This window comes from Electrophorus electricus, chromosome 2 (assembly GCF_013358815.1).
Source record: "Electrophorus electricus isolate fEleEle1 chromosome 2, fEleEle1.pri, whole genome shotgun sequence".
In the NCBI taxonomy this organism is placed as follows: domain Eukaryota; kingdom Metazoa; phylum Chordata; class Actinopteri; order Gymnotiformes; family Gymnotidae; genus Electrophorus; species Electrophorus electricus.
Window position 1 is genome coordinate 35,539,125 of NC_049536.1, and position 19,619 is coordinate 35,558,743.

The window sequence follows — 19,619 nt, forward strand, 5'->3', positions numbered from 1 at the left end:
TGTACAGCTTTTAAATTAAGTCATAATTAAGGCAGTTCCATTGTGTAAAAAAAGAAACAAACAAAACCAATCATGGCTGGTCCCACTTTTTTGATCCTTCTTCATTTAACATTAGTGCATTGTGGTCTTGTGAATACAGTACGTGTTTTGATATACAGTAGGGTGTCATAGCACACATTTCTTTTGAAATTATCTCTATTTGCTTCAGTGTGTTCTTAACAGCTTGCAGGCAGTATATCAACTCGGGGACCAGGTGAAGGGTTATGACCTGTCTCACATGCTAAAGGGTAAGTTCTTTTTTTTTTTTAAATCAACATTGACAGTTTTTTATTGTTACACATATGATGTACTGAGAAATTGCTTAAAAATGTATCTCTTAAAAATGGCTATCTTGAGAAATGTAGCACTCCAGCACCAAAAGTAAACATGACATGATAAAAACATGACTCCAGGGTCATCATTGGTGTTAAGATCAGCCTGGATTGAGTCTGTGAATGGAGGTGGTTGGCAGAAATGTGACATCAAGGAATTCCTGATTTCACAAAGACATATTCAGTCAATGTATCTTCACAAAGTTACCTGCAATATCTGAGACAGTAATGCAGTGTCTCTTTGCTGTGCATAGACAGCTGAAAATGATGTTTCAAAGGCCACATTTCCCAGATGAATTTTAACAGGATTACAGGATTATTTGAGAGATCTAATGGCTACGTATATCCTAATCCAACGACACTCGCCCGGCGCACCCCAAGTCATCAAAAGACATGTCCAGATTCTGTTCCACATACCTGGAACTATTGAGCATATTCAGGTGAAATGAGTCAATTCACAGTGTATAGTCCTAAATATATCAAAGTATTTTTCTAGACAGCTGGAAAAGCTATTTTTGAACATTAAAACCAACACTTCCTCTCTCTGGATTGCATGTACAATCCATTCTGAAATTAGCAGTCAACAAGAATGGCTATGGATCATCTTCACTGGACCTGATGATGTTAAAACTGCACATTAGTCATTACATTAGCATTCAAAATGGATCAAAATCTAGGTTTATTAGCAGATGTCCTCTATGTATATTCAACCTGGACTGCACACACAAATAAATCATCTACAATTTACTGTAACAGACAGTTTATGGACAGTGATGTAAACATGGCCACTGCTGGGCAGGATGCTCCCACTCAGACGCCAGGCGCCTTCTTCACAACTCAAGCTGGTTTTGAAGGCCTGGATGACAAGCTTCTCTTTTAAAAGAAGATGCCAAAAATTAGGTGTGCTACGCTTGAGGAAAAATCCCATTTTACAGAAATCCCTGTTCATTTCAAAATCTACAGGCAGCACTGGCTCAGTGGTTACGGTATTCGACTTGTAATTGGAAGGTTGCTGGTTCAACCCCACTGCTGCCAAGTTGCCACTGTTGGGCCCCTGAGCAAGACCCTTAACCCTCAATTGCTCAAGTTGTACTCAGTCATAACTGTAAGTTGCTTTGGATAACAGCACCAGGTAAATGTACTGTTCGTAAGCTCTGGGGCCACAGAGCTCTACCCATATTTTCAAAACGCAAATGTAAAATTTATTAAGACATGTTTAAATGTAATATGAAACCTAGAAATCATTGCAGTGTAGGTTAATCAAATACCTTGCATACCCTACACTGATCTGCACACATGATCCATTATGTTTGGATATACAAGGTGGAAATCCTCTGCAGCCTAATTATAAGCTTATTAAAATTCAGTCATTCGCCAGTACACATCGTAGATAGAAACAAGTCAAGTAAACCTAATTAATACAGAGATTTCAGTTGTCATTTAAATTCAGCCAGAATTTCACTTTATTTACAAATATTACTGAATACAATTCACATTGTCTCATGTCAAGACTGTTTAAAATCCTTAGACATATTAAGTGGATTCCATCAGCAAATAAACCTCTTCCTTTAAACCATGTCACTTTAAAATAGATCTGTAATATATTTATTCCAAGTTATCTTTCCCCAAAAGCAAGGCACAACAATGAATGACAATATTTATGACAATAAGCCACAACATAACAGACTTATAAAGATTCTCAGTAAGCAGTATACTACTGTACTATTAAAAAACCCAAAACCGTGTTCAGCCAGCCAGAAATCACCCAGATCTCTCGTGTAAAAAACATGGCATGCAATAATTCTTTCAAATACATTACTAGACACTAACTAAATACATGTCCCGCATACTTTGTACAAGCATTCTGTAATACTTTATGGAAACAAATAACTTTATTTAATCTCACCCTCTCAGAAGTAAAAGGAAATATTGAAGCTCATTGTTTAATATCCACTCCCCAAATCCCCAAGTGTTCATCACAAGCATGGGCTCTGGTGCTAGTGTTCATGGCTGCTTAGCTATAGTGGGCTCCTCCTCAATCTGCTGTAGCACAGTGAGCTCACAGGGCAGAGGGCTGCGCATCTGAGAAGAGAAAGCCATTATGTAATTACTTGAAAGTAATGCTATGATTTTTTTATTCAAAATATAAATCAGTAGATGAATCAGTGAAGCACTTTATGTGCTGAACTCTGTCTTACTTTTGAACCGAATATAGCAGGAGTTGCAGTATAGCTGTTTGTTTCGGATTCTGACTTCAGCTCCAGCATGCGAGCCTCCAAGATCAGATTTGCATTCGATGCACTGAAACCCAACAGACAAGGATGCAAAATAAATAGGTTGGATCATGAAAACTTTAGGTACATACACACATTTCTTTGAATGGAGAGATGATCTCTGACTCGCAGATGCAGTCAGTCTTCTCTCAGTAATGAGGGAAACTTTAATCAGAGTGGAAACTATTCACCAACAGGACCAACCACCACAAGACACTGAACTTAGGCACAAACATATGTAAAGCACTAAGAGATGATACATGGTGTAGCAGTAGAAGCCCAGGAATTGATCCGATTAGCTCAGATTTAATCACGTTGCTATGAAGGTGTTGGAGCACTAACATAAATTCTGAATTCTGCAGAGACTGGCTTCTCTGGCACAGATCCTCACAGTCCAGTTGTAACCATGGACACACAACCTGAAATGGTTGATTAGTCCTATTTCATGGATGACAAAGTGGATGAGGGCAGCTAAATCATGCTGGGTTTTCATAACAGTTAAACAGAGACTCAGAGAATTCAAAAGACATGAGTTATTTATTAAAGATTAACTATTTGGAATTAGTGATTTGCCTCAGTGGTTAAATGATGCTGGTATGCGGAACAGTTGATCTAGTTAAGCTTCAAAGAAGAAGGGCAGAGTAAGGCAGGTTAGTCATCAGTGCAGGCAGGATGACCTGAATCACCAAGAATGAGTAGTTTGGGACTCTCACCTTAAAGCAAGGTAAGTGATAACAGAGCCCCAGAGACTCGATGATCATGGCTGCTCCTTTGCCCAGTGGCATCTGACAGTAAGTACAGATTTTCTTGCCACTGACTGACCTAGATTACAGAATGTAAACATGTCCTGAGACACCAGCGAGACAAAACGCCACACCACTCAATAGCTTGTTTGGGCTGCCACATCCGCTTAACAACTGCGTCTGTGTCGAGGCCCGGCAGGCAGGATACGCAGTATACACACAGTGACCTGCTTGCAGACTGGCTGAATATGGAAAGCACATGGCACCGAAATGTATGACATTACTGGTGATTTGACACAGACCGGCACAGTGAGGCAGTACCTGTTCTGGGGAGGAGTCTGACGCCCAGGCTCTGTGCTGGTGTTAGGGGCATGCTGAGGCTGGGACCATGCCTGCCTGAGGGAGCTCAGAGACTGGGATGCAGGCAGGGTGGCAGAGCCTGGAAGCCCGCCACGGTAGGTGGAGCCGGAGACAGCCAAATGAGGCTTGCTGTAGTCTGGGATGGAGGAAGTGCTACCTGGTGCCCATGACATTCTCATGGATGGGCGACTCGTGTCAAGGTTATCCAGAGACTCGCCTCTGCCAAGTCGGTAGGGTAGCATTAGTGTCCAACCCCACCCCCCACCAAAAAAATATCATTTTTTTTCAGGAATTATAGCAGGTTATTGTTAGCATATCCACAATTATTCAAGGATCATCATTCATAAACTTCAAAATAATAAAGAAATCGGGTACCTCCTCATGGGCATGCTGATGGCCTCACTGCTAGTGCTCGTGACCGCACTGTTCTGGCGGATCCAGCTGCGGTCTGTCAGTAGTGGAGTCTTTTTCTTCATCTCCTGTATGATCTGCTGCCTCTCCAGCTCAGCCTGAGATAACGGCTCCTTCTTCTTCTGGATGTCTTTAATCGAAGAGCTCTCACCCAGAACACCACTCACTACTGAAAGCAATGGGGAATTGTTTGATCACGACCACATATATGTGATGAACGGAAATAATTGCACACAGAAGGTCACTCCATTTCCAACTGAAAGTAGCTGTGATCAGACTATAAGATTATGGTGATTATTAATCAAAGTCTACTGAACATCAATTTAGTGATGAAGACAGGACACATGTTCGATTGGACTTGATTGAATTGATCACAGATCTCAGATGATTTGATTGGCTGGGCTTCTTGATGGAGACAGTCTTGAACCAGGGCCCACCTCTCTCCGGGTCTCTGTATCTCATAGCACTAAGGATCCTTTTCCTTTCTAGTTCCAGCTCAGATGCTGCATGTTGTCTTTGAATTTGAGGATCATTTTTTCTTCTCATCTCCTCCTCCAGGAGCCAGCTGGCTAGGCCCCTGTGCCTGCTATACACACCTGCATACAGCCGCAAAAAAACTCGAACCCAGCACTGTACCACATGGACTAGCTGGGAACCAGGCAATGTATGCCAAGGTTCAGCAGGTTGGTTCACTCTTGCATGGGAAGGGATCTAACATGACCCAAGTTGGATCAAGGGATCCATAAAGGTCAAAGGAAAGTGGGAAAAGAACTGCAAACATACTGACCTTTAATATCTGTTTTTCCCGTTTCATCAAGCTCTGGGGTGGACTTGGACTTTATCCTGTACAAAATGAAACAAAAGTAGTAAAATAATGAACATTTAACAAAAAGCATGTTAGCCATTTAGAAGTATTTTTGTTCTAATTAAGCATTCAATTCTATTTGTTTTATGTGTGAAGAAAAGGTCAAATGTAGCATGTACATATTAAAAGTGTATCATTATATTTACCTGTGTGAGTAGGATAGCTCAGGAAAAGTATTGGTATAGCCAATGTCCACATCACTGTCATCAAACAGCAGAAGCAGCACAGACAAGCAGGGGTTTATAGCGTTCACACACAGATGGATACAGAAGAACACAAAAGTGGTCTGGTTTACTATCACATGAATTAACATGCAACAGAGTTTTGGTTAAGCATGTTTTTGCTCAGAATGACAATCATGCAGCGATGGTAAAAGTTCTTCATCACCATACTGCTGACGCTACTGTAGTGCGGCGTGCAGAACGGTTCTTCGTTAGACACGTGGATATGAAGCAGAGAGCCTAGGCCATGCGCGTGAAGCCGATGGCAATGCCTCAAAAAGCACACGTACCTACACATATGCTTCTGTACCTGAAACGTGACCAAACCTTCAGCAGTCTGAATGAAGCGGCTGCTACTTACTCAAGTCTCTTCTGGGCCTCCTCCTTTCTCTTCTTCTGCAGTCTCTGGGCCTCCTGCTCTCTTTTCCTCCCATCATCCTCCCTTTGCTGATGCTCCTCATCTTCCCTCTTCTTCTTCTCCTCTTCCAGTTGTTTTTGATGCTCCCTCTTTCTCTTCTCTTCCTCTAGGCGCTCCTGTTGCTCCCTCCTTCTCCTCTCTTCCTCAATACGCTCTTGCTGCTCCCTCTTTCTCTTCTCCTCCTCTAGACGCTCTTGCTGCTCCCTCTTTCTCTTCTCCTCCTCTAGACGCTCTTGCTGCTCCCTCTTTCTCTTCTCCACCTCAATACGCTCTTGCTGCTCGCTCTTTCTCTTCTCCTCCTCTAGACGCCCTTGCTGCTCCATCCTTCTCCTCTCCTCCTCTAGGTGGCGGATCTCCTGCTCCCTTCTCCTCTTCTCCTTCTGGTCTTGGAGGGCCACTCTGGAGGCCTCCATCTCGTCCTGCCTGAGGGGGGTCAGAGGGGAGTGGAGGCCCATGTTGTGTCGATGAAGCTCCAGCCTCCTCATCTCCTGTTGAGTGGAATCACAAAGGAGCTCATGACACTCAAGTTCCCACAGTGACCCCCATACAGAGCTTACAATGTTGAGATTTTAAATATGAACAAATGTCATTTGTCAAATGAGTTCTGTAGTACTGCTACTAGTCATATGATTTTTGTTATTGTCAAAAAAAAATGACAGGTGGCATACTCACCTCCTCATGTTGTTTTGTGCCCTCCTGCACAGCCGCCTGCTGGGCTTTCCTAAACTCCTCTTCCATCTTCTCCTGATCCTGCCTGTATTTCTCCTGTGGAAAGGGGAAAAAAAAAAAAAACTTTTCCGCCCCATATGTCTGGAACTTCGTTATTTCTGTACAGTAAACTGTACAAAAATTGTCAAATGTACTTCAACATGGGATATTAAATAACTAAACCTAACTAAAAGAAAATAAATTATTTAATTGGTATTAAAATCATAGGTTGATATATTTCACATATGAAAGTCAAGCACCCTTAGTAAACTTTGGTAATGCTGGCATTTGTGTGTGTTTGACTAATAATGACAACAGGTTGTATAGCCTTAAGGACATAACCACACCCATTTACTCTGGTCCTGCCACAAACACAGTAAATAGAGTCCTTCACAATGACTGTCTAGTGGGGAGCTGACCTGTAGGAGGCGCTCCTGCTCCTTTTGCCATTTTTCCTGACGACGGCGCTCTTCCTCAGGGTCCCAGGACCAGCGGTTGGAGGAGGTGGAGAGAGGGGGAACAGGGACCTAGAGAGCACAGGGCGAGATGCCTGCTATCTGCAAATGTGCATAGCATACAGATCAACTAGATCAACTCCAGGCTACAAATATGACTGGCTGTAGCGTTTTACACATAGGCAAACCAGATTCGTTTTTTCATCCAAAAACGCTGCCAGGTGTAAAAACATTCTCAGCTCCAGGGCAGAGGAAATGAACTCCTCTTATGCTTAGTGAACATGAAACAGCAAGCTTAAAAACATACTGGTGGAAGAACATTTATATAGAGCAACCACTTCACTTACATCTAATGTTGCATTTTCAGTTCCACCTACAAAAGAAAGCAAAATTTTGTATTGTTTCAAAAAGAGCACACTGCAAATTGCAACAGTTTAAACTGGATTGCATCATTTACATTGAAATCCACTGAACTGAAACAACATGGTATTTCTCAGAATACTTGGACTGAAAATTATTCGTTCTCATATTATCAGTATGTTATTGCCAAACTGGAAGAAAGTACTCAGACCCACATGCAAAGAGCTGGAGAACAAAGTAACACTTAAAGCCCGCACTCCCATGGACGCACCACAGTCCTATGCCACATGCAACCACTGGCCATTAAAAAGCATGCCAAATCCATGCTCAGTACAGCATGCAGAGGGACAGATAAACACTGTGTGCAGCCTGAACACCATACCAACATGGCCCACACTGAATCTTACTGTACAGCCTGCAGCCCCAGACCCAGAGACTAGTTCTGAAACTTCCCCACAGGCTGGCGTACTTGTGGAAGTGCTGTGCCAAAAGCCTGGGAAGAAGATGACACTCCCAGCAATAACAGATGTTGGCCAAGCGGTGATATGTTGAATGCTAATCAAGTTCTTGATATTTCAATTGCATCATTTATACAGGAGAGGAGATAGCACCGCACTGCAGAGACGCCAAGGCTGTATGTGATGGCTCAGACGGTCTCGGAGGGCTGATATGTTGGTATGGTTCATGACAGGCAGTCTTGCCAAGCCTGGGCATCAGTTTCTGGATGCACAATCACTGATCATACAAGATACTATGAAGCCTTGGAATAAAGGGAGTCATTGATCTGGGTTTAACTCTGTGCACGCTGGTTTCACTCTTCCCCCTATCTTTGTGTTGATATGGAGGTAGACACACACACTTAGCTGTGTTTACCACAGAGACAGACCAGAGCACGGACTCCATTCCCTGCCAAGCCTGAGAGAAGAGCACATGGTTTATGAGGGCTTTGGCTGTGAGGAAGAGGAGGAGGTCAGGATGAAGGCCTAGAAGGGCCAGGCCCCAGAAGCCCAAGGCCAGTTGGCGCTGCGCATTTACCTTGTTCAAAAAACTCTGATCTCCTTTTTAGGTTTTTCAAAGAAATTGGTTCTGATTCTACATGAGAGATAAAGAGATTAGAGCAGGACATTGAGAATGGAATAAAGTTTAGCTCACCTAGGAAACAGGACTTGTGGGTTACATTTGAAAAAATGTTGCAGTAAGACAATGACACGTGTTTATCTTTGGTAAACAATACATTTCCTTTTTGTGAGGTTAGCAAATGCAAACAAACAAATGTGGACCTCTGATACTAAGAAATAAAGCTCAAATATGCAAATCAAACAATGACCACATTTACACCTGGTGTTTTCATGAGACCTGTATCTGTATTCCTGATAAGATTTTAACCCTATTTTACACTTGGTAGTCAAAAGCCCCTCTAGTCTGTCACTTTGAAATCATGTTGCTGCGTAGAATGTAATATGGAAATCAGCTCCTATGCAATGATCAACTGCCTCCGTTTCTCCATCTATGCAAAAGATTATCGCTGCCTCAAAAATTGAAATTTTGCATAGGGTCATGCATTTCTTTAAACTTAGAGGAAGGCACCAGCTGTGGCAGTTGATGTTAATGAGAAAACGACTGGATAGGATAATTAACACAGCAGTGACCCTGGTTGCAGTAGTAGCAAATGCTGATACGGTCCACAAATCAATTTGGGGGTGAGAACAGAGTGAAGACTGGTTGGAACGTATCGTGCTGTGGACCTCCCCGTGGTGATAGGTCTTCTGCTGAATGTGGCATGAAGAGGTGGATGCATTTATACTACCAAATCATAAATAACAAACGCTAAAATGCACCTCAGACCACCTCCTGAGGTGGCTTGACTGAATCAGTTTTAAATGTGTTTGGGTGCATTTGCACTTGTGATGTATGTGATTGTGTAAACGGGGTCAATATTTCAGAAGGCATTATAGACAACAAGCATAAGATCCTGGCATAAACAAAAGAGATGTCCTGTGTGTTTTCCACTTAGCATATCGTACGCCAGTTACAATCTTTGAGAAATGTGCGTTACCTTTGTTTCTCAGGGTCACCGGCTCCTGGAATGCACCATGAACACCATTAGAAGTCAAATCCTACAGCAGGAAGCCCAGCAGTGAGGATTTCAAAAACTCTGCATGTACTGATAACAAAGGCAATACAGAAACACTGCTCATGTACAGTATATTAAACACTTGCCTTGGCAGGCTGGGAGCTTATGTCCAGAGATTTCACAGCTGCATCCGTGGCTGGGTGGGAGGTAAAGTCCAGGTTGGTGTTGTAGTATGTCACAGGGGAACCTAGAGGATCCGCACTGGTCAGATTGATGGTCTTATGGCTTTTATATGGAAGGGAAGGTAGGTCTCTGGCCCAATCTGATAGAGGCACATTGACGGAGCCATCCATTTTAAAAACACAGAATTAGCGACTCTAATAACGGACACACGGTTACACACAGACGTGGAATGGAGAAGCCTTTCGCTTCTGCTGAACACCGGGCTTGACATACAGACCACCTTCCCCTGCCATGCAGACCAAACAGATCTACACAACCAGCTTACCAACAAGCTTAGAGCTCCCAGCGCATCTCACACTTAGTTCAGCTCATACAAGGACATGTACACAAATATAATAATAATAATAATAATAATGTCATCAATGCTGTAAGATTGTTGGTAAGGGCAGTAAAACAAAACCCCACTATTTCTACAGTCTCACATGTACCTTAAGATGGGTTAAAACCGCATAGTTCACACTTATTAGGCAGACAAAACCACACCAGAAAGACAAGAAAAAGGAAAAGCTACAGAGAGGCAGCTCAGCAGATAGAGACAGTAACATCTGCGTGCGCGCGTGTCCTGGAGATGTCACCATCAAACACTCATTCCATGCAAGTGAGCAGGAGTGGGATGTTAAACGCCCTCTCAAGACAAACAGAAGAGGGACAACAAGCACAGTCATGCATTTATATCTCACACACACACAAACACAGAAAGCGAACAGATTTTCTCAAATGTCAGCCAACAGACACTCAACCAAGGGTAAATGAGCTGAAAACTGGTGTGAAACCAATTTAGTTCAACGGGAAACCCAAAAACATGCAGACACTTTATACATACATACACTTTATATTAGATTTATCCCCAAATGCTTATTACAATTTTTATCCTAGCACTTATATACAAAATATAGTCATGAGCAAAGCAAGAGAGAATACCCTCCTTCAATTCCATGTTTTATTAATCAGTGCCTAAATAACAATTGTGGGGTATTCACAAACATTTATAAAAAAACAAATACAACCCCCCCCCCAATATTCAGAAACCAGATGGGAAAAAATAAGTACCAAAGTCAGACCGTTTTAAAGTACAGAGATATAAAGAAAAAACCAAGAGTAATATAGCGTGAACTACAGGCACATTAAATGTTTATGCTCATGACAGCACAATTAGAAAAACACTGAACGAGTATGGCTTTCATGGAAGGCTAGCTAGGAAAAAGCCACTTCTTTAAAAAACAGAATAAGGCAGCAAACCTTACTGCAAAATTACATCTGAAAAAGGCCAAAGTTTCTGGAACTATATTCTTTGGACTGATGTCTGGTTAAGAGGTTTGATTGCATCAAGTTTGGTGAAAACTCACCATAAACCCCTCAGACTGACTTGTCAAGTGTGATGGTAGATGATGCTTATCTTGGCCTGTTTTGCAGCAGCAGGACCTGGGAAACTTTATACCAGCATATTCTTGAGACAAATGTGAGTGTGTGTGTCCAGAATCTTAAACTGGGCCGACACTGGGTCATGCAACAGGACAGTGACCCCAAGCACACCAGCCAATCATCATAATGAATGTCTAAAGAAAAAAAAAAAAAAGGTGTCTGGCATGGCAAAGTCAAATCATCCCCTTGGAGATAATGTGGCAGGATCTTAAAAGCTGAGCATAAAAAAGGCCCTCACACATCAATGAACTGAAGCAATGTTGTAAAGAAGAGGAGGATGAGCCCCCCTTTGGCCAGAGGAGGATGGGCCACCCCCTTTGAGTCTTGGTTGGTCTCAAGGTTTCTTCCTCATGCTCTTGGGAGTTTTTTCTTGCCAATGTCACCCTTGGCTTGCTCACTGGGGGCTTAGATTCAGACATGTGTAAGACTGCTTTGTGACAACAGCTGTTGTAAAACGCACAATAGAAATAAATTTGACTTAAGTGTTGGCCAAAATCTCTCCAAAACGATGCAAGACCAATGAACTCCTCAAAAAAACTCCCACAGGTGGTTTTACATGTTTCTATATTATAAGATGTACTTACATTTCCCACCTACTTTCTGAATGTTGCTTTACCTTTTTAGAAAAAAGGACTACATATTGAAACCTGATCACTAAAACCCTGGAACTGAAAGAGGATGTACTTTTTTTCTGAATCTATAACCAACAAATCCATAATAGTCCAGTTGCATTACTTTTTAACAATCTTTTTCATTTTTGCCAATTTCTACACATTTTCTTTCATTTTTGTTTTACCACCCAAAGCCTCCCACATACCTGGTTGGAATGCACGTTAAACCTGACTAGATGCGCGTCACCCTGCAGTCACTCTGATTGGCTGCTATATTGCTTGTGTCACCGGGTAAAAAAAGGGTTCTGCCCTTTTTCGTGTTCAATGAGCATATGGCCACCTACACCCTTTAAGCAAGGCTCACCCCCATGCTTTGGAACCATTACCAGAGCTAGACAAGTCTTTTTATAGAGGCGTTCCTTCAGCTAAGAGGCTTCGGGATGCAGGGAGAAGGACTTACTGTTCTTGCCATAACGGCGGATGTCCATGAACAGGCTGCCTTGCTGCAGGGCCTCATTCATCTTCCCATTCCACTGCTCATAGCTCATGTCTGCCACCTTGTGTCCATTCACCGCCAGTATCTCATCCCCCACCTGCAGGTGGCAGAGCTCTGCTGGACTGCCTACACACACGCACATGGGCACGTGCCATTAAAGTAAATGAACAGAAAGGGTCATCAGTACAAACACATCCTCTTAGTTGCTGTCAGGAAGGTTCTGTGCATCATTTAGACCAAGTTTTGCCTAGTCTTGACACTTTGGAGCAGAGGGTACAAGTGTGAGACATACATCAGTCATTCTCCTCTACCAATATCCAAAAGTCATAGAGAGGACTAGAGCTGAGATTTACTGCTGTGAATAAAGTCATTTCTAATACCACTAATTATATCCCCTCCCTTTAATTACAAGAACCTCCTCAGCTCTAGACATCCTTGTGGAACTGAAACAAGACTGGCTTTGTCACTAGCAACAGTGTCGCAAAGAACGCAGAATAAGACAAACACCAGCACATCTAAATGTGTATCACAAAGGCTCAGTGCCAACACAAACAATCCTGATGGTTACATTACAGTAAGACAGGAACAGTAACAAGATATCCTTTTCTTGAGAGATGACAATGGCTGGTATTTTTATTTCATAGTTTACAGCTGAAAGTCATCTGAGCTTGCATTACACAACTACCCTTCAGCTTCCCTCCTGCTACTCAAGTGCCCAGTACACGCCTGTTATTCTGAGTGGCTCATTAGAAATGACCTAGAAAGATTCTGCCCTATATAGCTGTAGCAAGACCTGCAGAGTCGTTTTCTTTTAGTAACAGCACTGTAGCAGAGCACCGAGCTTATTGGCAACATATGCTCAGCTCATCCTGGTGGATTTAGTGAAATAATACAAAATAATATGTTGTGTTGATGGTAACTTCAGAAAAGCCATTATTACTTTTATGTATAAAAAAACCTGCACTACTTTGTTCTTTTATACCTGGCTGTATAGATTTGACATGAGCCCCTGAGGAATCCCAGCTGGTCTGGAAGCCAAAGTCATGGCTACTCTTGGGCTTCTGAGCCAAACTGATCCTCATGTCACTGTAGCTTTCCTGAAAGACACAGAAAAAAAAGTTACATTAGAGGTTACAGGCAACAAGAATTTCATATTAGTCCAAGCTCAGGTGCTAGTGCACAGAGATGACGAGACCAGTGGTGAACTCACCTGCTTGGTGTTGCTGACAGGGGCCACAGCCACCTTGGGCTGTGCAGACACACGGCTTACGTGAGGGGCAGAGGAGGAGGCCTGCACAGCTGGAGCCACCAGCTCATCTTCCTCCTTCTCGTCTTCATCACTGCTATGAGCAGAGCTGCCCTGGGACAGAGCCTTATCCTCTTTTGTTAGCTGTGGATACCGTCGAGGGGCTGCAGTCCTGTTGGAGCTCTCTGTCTCGCCATTGAAGCGCTTGTGAGAGTCGTTTACCTGGGAGTGGTTAGATTAGCAGATTATATTAGTGCTGATTAATGTAGATTGCTGCACAAAAAAAAAAAAGATTCAAATTATACTGCATTCACTCATATGTTATACATTTTATATTGATATATTTATATTTTCATATTGATAATCTCTAGTCCAGCACAGCATACAAATTGAGAAGAACAATGCAGATGATGAGTCCATTTACATGCTAACATATTTAAGACTACGAGGCTGTAATGGAGTAAATATGTCCGCAGACATAGTTTACAAAATGTTAATTTATCAAATTGTCCAGCACCTCACAGAGTATCTCTAATTGTGCAGCATGGTAATTCAGTTGGTCTACTGGAGTAATCTGAATTACAGTCACTGTAAACAAATCACACATTGTAACAGGTGGGTGGTCTTTGGTTACATGCAATAACATATCTTAAACTCCCACTCCTGAAAAGCCTTCAAAAAGCTTTGAGAATGTGAGGACAAGTGTGAGAGAACTTTACCGTGGGGGCTCGGGGCAGGGAGGAGATCCTGGTGGTCTGGGTGCCAAAAGGCCTTGGCGCAACTACAGTGGTGAGCCGTGCGGAATGCGATTTCTGGTATGTCCTGGGGAAGGAGGCAGAAATCTGACCCGCTGCTTCCTGCTTTCTGTCCACCAAATTGGGTTTAAACAGAGCTGGACTTTGGTCCTGCGGCCTGCCATCAGGCTGCATGAGTTCAGGCATGGGGGGGACAGCAGGTCTGAGTCTGCTGGTGGGCTCTGGCGCAGTACGGCTGAACTCGTCTCCGGTGGGATCTGGCGCAGTGCGGCTGACCACTCTCTTGGTGGGCTCTGGTGCGGTGCAGCTGAACTCATCACCGGTGGGCTCTGGCGCAGTGCGGCTAACCACTCTCTTGGTGGGCTCTGGCGTGGTGCAGCTGAACTCGTCACCGGTGGGCTCTGGTGCGGTGCGGCTCACCACTCCCTTGGTGGGCTCTGGCGCGGTGTGGCTGAACTCACTGTTGGTGTTCTCCGGTGTGGTGTGGCTGAACACTCTCTTGGTGGGCTCCGGCGCAGTGTGGCTCACCACGCTGCTGGTGGGCTCTGCTTGTCTGCTCCTGCTGATGCTGAGGGTGGGAAGAGAGTTGTCCAGAAGGCTGCGGCTACTAGTGATGCTGTCTTGGCTTTGCTGACGGGAGCTGCTCCTATCTTGGCTGGAGGGGACAGGACTGGGTGGAGAACCTGCGTCATCCGACTCCGAGCTGCTGGGCTCCTCCTGCCTCTGGGGCACCTCTGAGCGTGCTGCGAGATCGCCCGACAGAGCATAGGGGTTATCGATGGTGTAGCTGCGGGATGGTAACTTCCTGGTCCTGGGTGTCAGCTCCTCGAAGACGTCCTGGTCTTCAGAAGTGGAGAAGCTACTCTTAAAGCTGCCCGGCCCCCGTCCCTCCCTACAGAGTAAAAGATAGAGGAGTAGAGAGAGGAGTAGAGAGGCAGGACAGGAGTCAGGGTTAGATTACACTCTCACACTCGGCACATGAGCATAACCAACTACACTTTCCTCTGGTCACTAGTTGAGTGGTGTTACATGGAAAATCTTGAGAATGCACCAAACTGATTTTTTTTTTTTAATTAATGCTAATTAAGAAAAAAAAAATGATTTTAAAACTGCTATAAAACTGCTATAAAAATGTTGAGTGGGTGATAAGTGATACCATAGCTTTGTGCCTTTGCCTGCGAGAATGCGCGTGTGCACCAGGTGCACTTTACCTCTCCTCTTCCATCTCTTTGAAGGTTTTGGTTCTCCTGGTGCTACTGCTTGCAGTGAGGTTCTCAATTTGCTCCCGCTCTTCCTTCTTCTTCATGATGTCGGAGTTTACACTCCTGCGCCTGTTCTTCCACTTGGTGAGATCCTGGAGGAGACGGAAGAGTAGCGTTCATCCTCCACTTGCACTCGCAGCCGGAGTGGGAGAGGGGCAGGCACAGGCAAAGAAAGACAGAGGAGAGCGAGCAGAGGAGGGAGAAAAGGAGGGAGTGGACTAGATCTTTTTTCACGGTGTCCTATTTGTTTGCTTGGAACTGTCTGTCCCCTGTGCATTAGGGCCCCGTATGTGACCTAAATGCCGTGCCGAGAAAAAGTCCTTTTCCATAACAGTCACCCTCATAATGTAACACCACCGTCGTGCAAGACCAGAGAAATCATCCTTCATGAGACCGCTGGTGTTCATGTAACTATAGGGAGTGTTTACAGTCCAACATTCACTCTCTGTGTAGCCCTTCGCTTCTGACCTTACGAGCATGTCTGTGTCAAATATGTCTGCATGACTATGACTAACATTAGGCTCAACTATAAAAAGGAAGAAAAGGATAGCAGTTTGTTGACAAATCATCATGGTACACACAGGCAGGACACACGAGCCCAGTGGCAGTGTGGCTGTGCTGGCATTGCGGTCGGCCCAATACTCACATCCTGCCACTTGTTGTCGGTCTCCTTCACCTGGGTGCGGATCTGCTGCAGCTCTTCATAATGGACCTTCCTCAACTCGTTCTGCTCAGCCAGGATGTCACTCATGGACTTGGTCCTGTCACAAGATCCACAAACCATTAAATCTTTGCTCATTTTAGTGGAGGTGGCAAAAATAATGAAACAAAACAGTAAAACAGACATCCATTTTAAAGTCTCTTTATGTAAACTTTTTTAAAATAAATACATACTGCAGAATTAGTAAATCAGCCTGCTGCATGCTGGACACATCTCACACTAGTGTATTAGTACTCAAGAGTGCACTAGGAATAACAAACTCACTAAAACTGAGTGAGCAATGACACTGAACCTGCTCAGTACAGATGGAATGTCACACACTACCGGTGGAGGTTTGTGTCAATCACGGAGGGACAATTCCCCAATAGAGTGCAATGCATTCTTTTGCCTCTTCTGAGGTCACTTTGTAGTGTTATAAAGGACTAGGCGTTTGTCCAAGCAGGATAGAGCAGAGGCTATGGGGGCGAGACACAAGCAAAATGCGCCACACTCCAGAACTCAACTCACCCGTCACCGGTGGAGTCCTTTTGTAACAATCTGGGAAACCAGAGAGTCAGAAACAAGTCAGATGACAGGTTGGCGCATCGGCCAAATGGGTCATGCCAACGCAGCAACACACACTCCCTCAAACGCAAAACCATTCCGCTTCAGAAAGCTGACCGATCCATATTGGTTAGTCGCGACATTTCTCAGAGCAGAGCAAAGGTTATAGGGCTGATGATCACATTATTGAGTGGCTGCCAAAGTATGTGAACATACACAGGTTTTCAGCAATAGCTCACTTTTAGGGAAAGTGAGAGGTTAAGTGATGTCACTAGAAACTGGAGTTCCCCACATGTCAAGGTGCTATAACTAAATGTATTACAGGTGTGCATGTACCCAACCAACTGGAGTGTTTCTCTTGGCTCTCACTGGCTGGTCGAGTTTGAGACCCTGCCAGCTTTCACTGGATCTTGTGGCGATGGGGAATTTCTAGCCACTACACTCAAAGGCAGCCTTGTGAAGGGCGCCTGTGTCTGGCACTTATTTATAGGTGTGAGTCAGGTTTTCACATTCCTCCACGGCTTTGGTCTTTACACTCCCACCTCCGCGAGTCTGTGTGAGGCCCCGGACATGAGACAATGCCGAGCCACTAGAATATGCACAAGTGGACTTTACGTGCAATTTTGCTTAAATGTATTAATCACAAAAGCTTTCAATTAGTTTTTATTTGCCAGACAAACAGTTAAAAACAAACAAACAAACAAACAAACAACAACAAAAAAAACACATAACTGACAATCGCATTCCTTCAGAAAATGAAGAGAGACACAGTAGCTGGTCATTCCGGAATAATAACACCCATATCGTCTGGTGGTTCATGGATAAAGCGTCCACCATAAATATTTGATACATGTGAAAATATTTTAAAACATATTAGCAAAATTGTTTAATATAAGTAAATCTTTGAAGAATTCAAACAAGTGTATAATTTGCACATTGATACTGTCTGCAAAGCGTCTTTTGCATTACATTGATGCATTGTATTGGAAATTTTAAGCCAGCATTAATGCACTCTAATGCATATCTACAGGCAACAAACATTGCTAGTGGAAGGGACAGGTATGTGAGGGGTACACGAGAATGTTCCTGTGCTCAGCAGCACTCTGCTAACCTCTCTACCATCAGCCTCTTCTTATATCGCAGGCGACTGGCTTCTCTGATGGCCTGCCATTTCCGCAGATCCTCCTCGCAGCGGGCTGGAGGGATGGCGGGACCCATTTGAGTGCTGCCTGAAGTCAGACATGCCCCAGTGGGTTTACGCACCCCCTGGATGGGCCCTACTCTCAGCTTCCTAACCAGCATGTCGTCCTCTTTTGGATGCTCCTCCCTCTGCCTTTGTCCCTCCTCTGGCTCCTCCCACATCGGGCAGTATGGGGTGCAATGCATCTTGGCCTGAAGGTGTGGCGGCAGGGCCCCGGGGTCAGGGATAGGCACAGGGTGGTAGCTATCGGGCGCCCCCAATGGGGGGCGTTGCACAGACTGCTGCTGGACCCTGCGGTAGAGCACGTCATCCCTCTCAATGTCCGGGTAGATGGGCTGGCCGAACCGTTTTGGGATCACCACTCTGATGCAGGGCTCAGAGGCATGACGAGACTGGAGCAGGCCTCCATATTTAAGCCAGGCCAGCTCGGCGCTGGTGTGGAAGGCAGCCATGCGGCGAGTGAACATGTCGTCATTTTCCAAATCAGGGAGGATGTCTGCAGACACGTTGTAGGGGTCCATTGGGTGCTCGCGGCCCCGGAGAGGAAATCGCTCACACTTAATGAGCTTCGGCCCCGAGGCAGGATTGGGGTGCGGCCAGAAATCTGGCAGATCAAACCTGAGGGGCGCAGTGGTTTGCTGAGCAGGAGGACTGTGGTTGTGCGAGAGAGAAGAAGAGCACAGAAGGAGATTTAGAGCAAGCAGGGGCACCGGGGCAGTACGCAAGTGCAGAAGGGGACAAAGTGAGAGGAGACGAGTAGAAGACGGCGTGAATCGGATACTAGAGCTGCAGAAAGAACTCGTGCAAAACAAAAATTTCTAAACTTTTAAATTAGCAACCGGTGTTAATCTGAAATTTTAAATTTGCATTATACACAAATACAGATAATCCACACAAAGTGGTAATTTAGCAAGATGACTACCTTCTGTAAAAGGTGAATGAGAACTGGAGTAAACAATGTAGGATGATTGTTAGTACACATTAGCTCGGAGCAGAAGTTAGTGCCAGTGGGGGTTGGATAAGGACCTGGGTGTGGTGGGGAGGCTGGCCCCTGCGGAGCCGTCAGGTGCGTGGGGCTGAGAGGGAGGGGGCTCAGACTGAGAACAAGCACAAGAGGACGCACAGAGCCAGGGGCTGACGTCGCTGTCCGAGTCCTCTGAGGAGGAGCCGGGTGACTTCCGGCTGGACGCAGAGAGGCCGGCGAGGGAAAAGGAAGAGAGGAGAGAGGGGAAAGGACACAAAGACAAAAATCAGAGCCCATCAGCCAGTGGAAAGCAGAGTAGACATGTTACAAACACCACACATGCAAAGACTGGAAGTGACCAAGAAAGCAAGCCAGAAACCCATAAAAGATTTACAGTGGTATAAGACACCATCAGGACAGCTAAAGAAAAGCTCTTTGAGCATAAGGAAATAAAGACGCAAAGCTTTCATATACATCTATGTGAAGAAGCGGGAAGCTTGCCCTCACATCCAAAACACACCTGAACCCTTGGATCTTTCGGTACCAGGGCCGGCGCTGAGAACCCGTCTTGATCTTCTGCACGTGCACGTCCTCCTCAGGTGTCCAGAACTTGGGAAGAAATTTGTCGTAGGACATCATTGCAGGGGGCTGTGCCACCAGACCCACCTTACGAGTATAAAGGTCATCATGAACAGGGTCAGCGCAACCCATGTCGTCCTCCTCCTCCCCAGAGTCATACAAGCAGACGTCAGTACCTTCAGGCCTTCCAATGGACGTCCGAACAGGCCGAAACTCGCCGCTGATCAAGAGACAGTCGACTAGATGAGTCACTGAATACTGTATCGGGTCACCACACACCAAACCATTGGTACGAGCGAGCACATCGAATGCCAAGC

The 19,619-nt window shown here is 44.7% G+C and overlaps 1 protein-coding gene across 5 annotated transcripts in view; it reads right to left on the reverse strand.

Annotated features, from left to right (window-relative positions):
• Window positions 1–1,807: 1,807 nt before the first annotated feature.
• lmo7a (LIM domain 7a) overlaps window positions 1,808–19,619 on the reverse strand; it is a 37,954-nt gene continuing 20,142 nt past the window's right edge. For 2 of the 5 annotated variants that reach the window (XM_035534539.1, XM_035534553.1), the window contains 24 exons: window positions 19,244–19,522; window positions 18,786–18,941; window positions 17,670–18,410; window positions 16,523–16,552; window positions 15,941–16,055; window positions 15,244–15,386; window positions 13,997–14,924; window positions 13,242–13,499; window positions 13,014–13,128; window positions 11,996–12,157; window positions 9,406–9,581; window positions 9,242–9,302; window positions 8,221–8,277; window positions 7,173–7,198; window positions 6,790–6,897; window positions 6,335–6,427; window positions 5,606–6,150; window positions 5,170–5,223; window positions 4,946–5,001; window positions 4,123–4,327; window positions 3,709–3,966; window positions 3,358–3,466; window positions 2,570–2,672; window positions 1,808–2,453 (listed from right to left, as the gene is read on the reverse strand). In XM_035534539.1, coding sequence (XP_035390432.1) covers window positions 2,431–2,453; window positions 2,570–2,672; window positions 3,358–3,466; window positions 3,709–3,966; window positions 4,123–4,327; window positions 4,946–5,001; window positions 5,170–5,223; window positions 5,606–6,150; window positions 6,335–6,427; window positions 6,790–6,897; window positions 7,173–7,198; window positions 8,221–8,277; window positions 9,242–9,302; window positions 9,406–9,581; window positions 11,996–12,157; window positions 13,014–13,128; window positions 13,242–13,499; window positions 13,997–14,924; window positions 15,244–15,386; window positions 15,941–16,055; window positions 16,523–16,552; window positions 17,670–18,410; window positions 18,786–18,941; window positions 19,244–19,522 — 4,801 coding nt within the window. In that variant the 3' untranslated portion in view covers window positions 1,808–2,430. The remainder of the gene's footprint in view (window positions 2,454–2,569; window positions 2,673–3,357; window positions 3,467–3,708; window positions 3,967–4,122; window positions 4,328–4,945; window positions 5,002–5,169; window positions 5,224–5,605; window positions 6,151–6,334; window positions 6,428–6,789; window positions 6,898–7,172; window positions 7,199–8,220; window positions 8,278–9,241; window positions 9,303–9,405; window positions 9,582–11,995; window positions 12,158–13,013; window positions 13,129–13,241; window positions 13,500–13,996; window positions 14,925–15,243; window positions 15,387–15,940; window positions 16,056–16,522; window positions 16,553–17,669; window positions 18,411–18,785; window positions 18,942–19,243; window positions 19,523–19,619) is intronic. The other 3 variants (XM_035534545.1, XM_035534557.1, XM_035534562.1) reach the window with 3 other exon arrangements.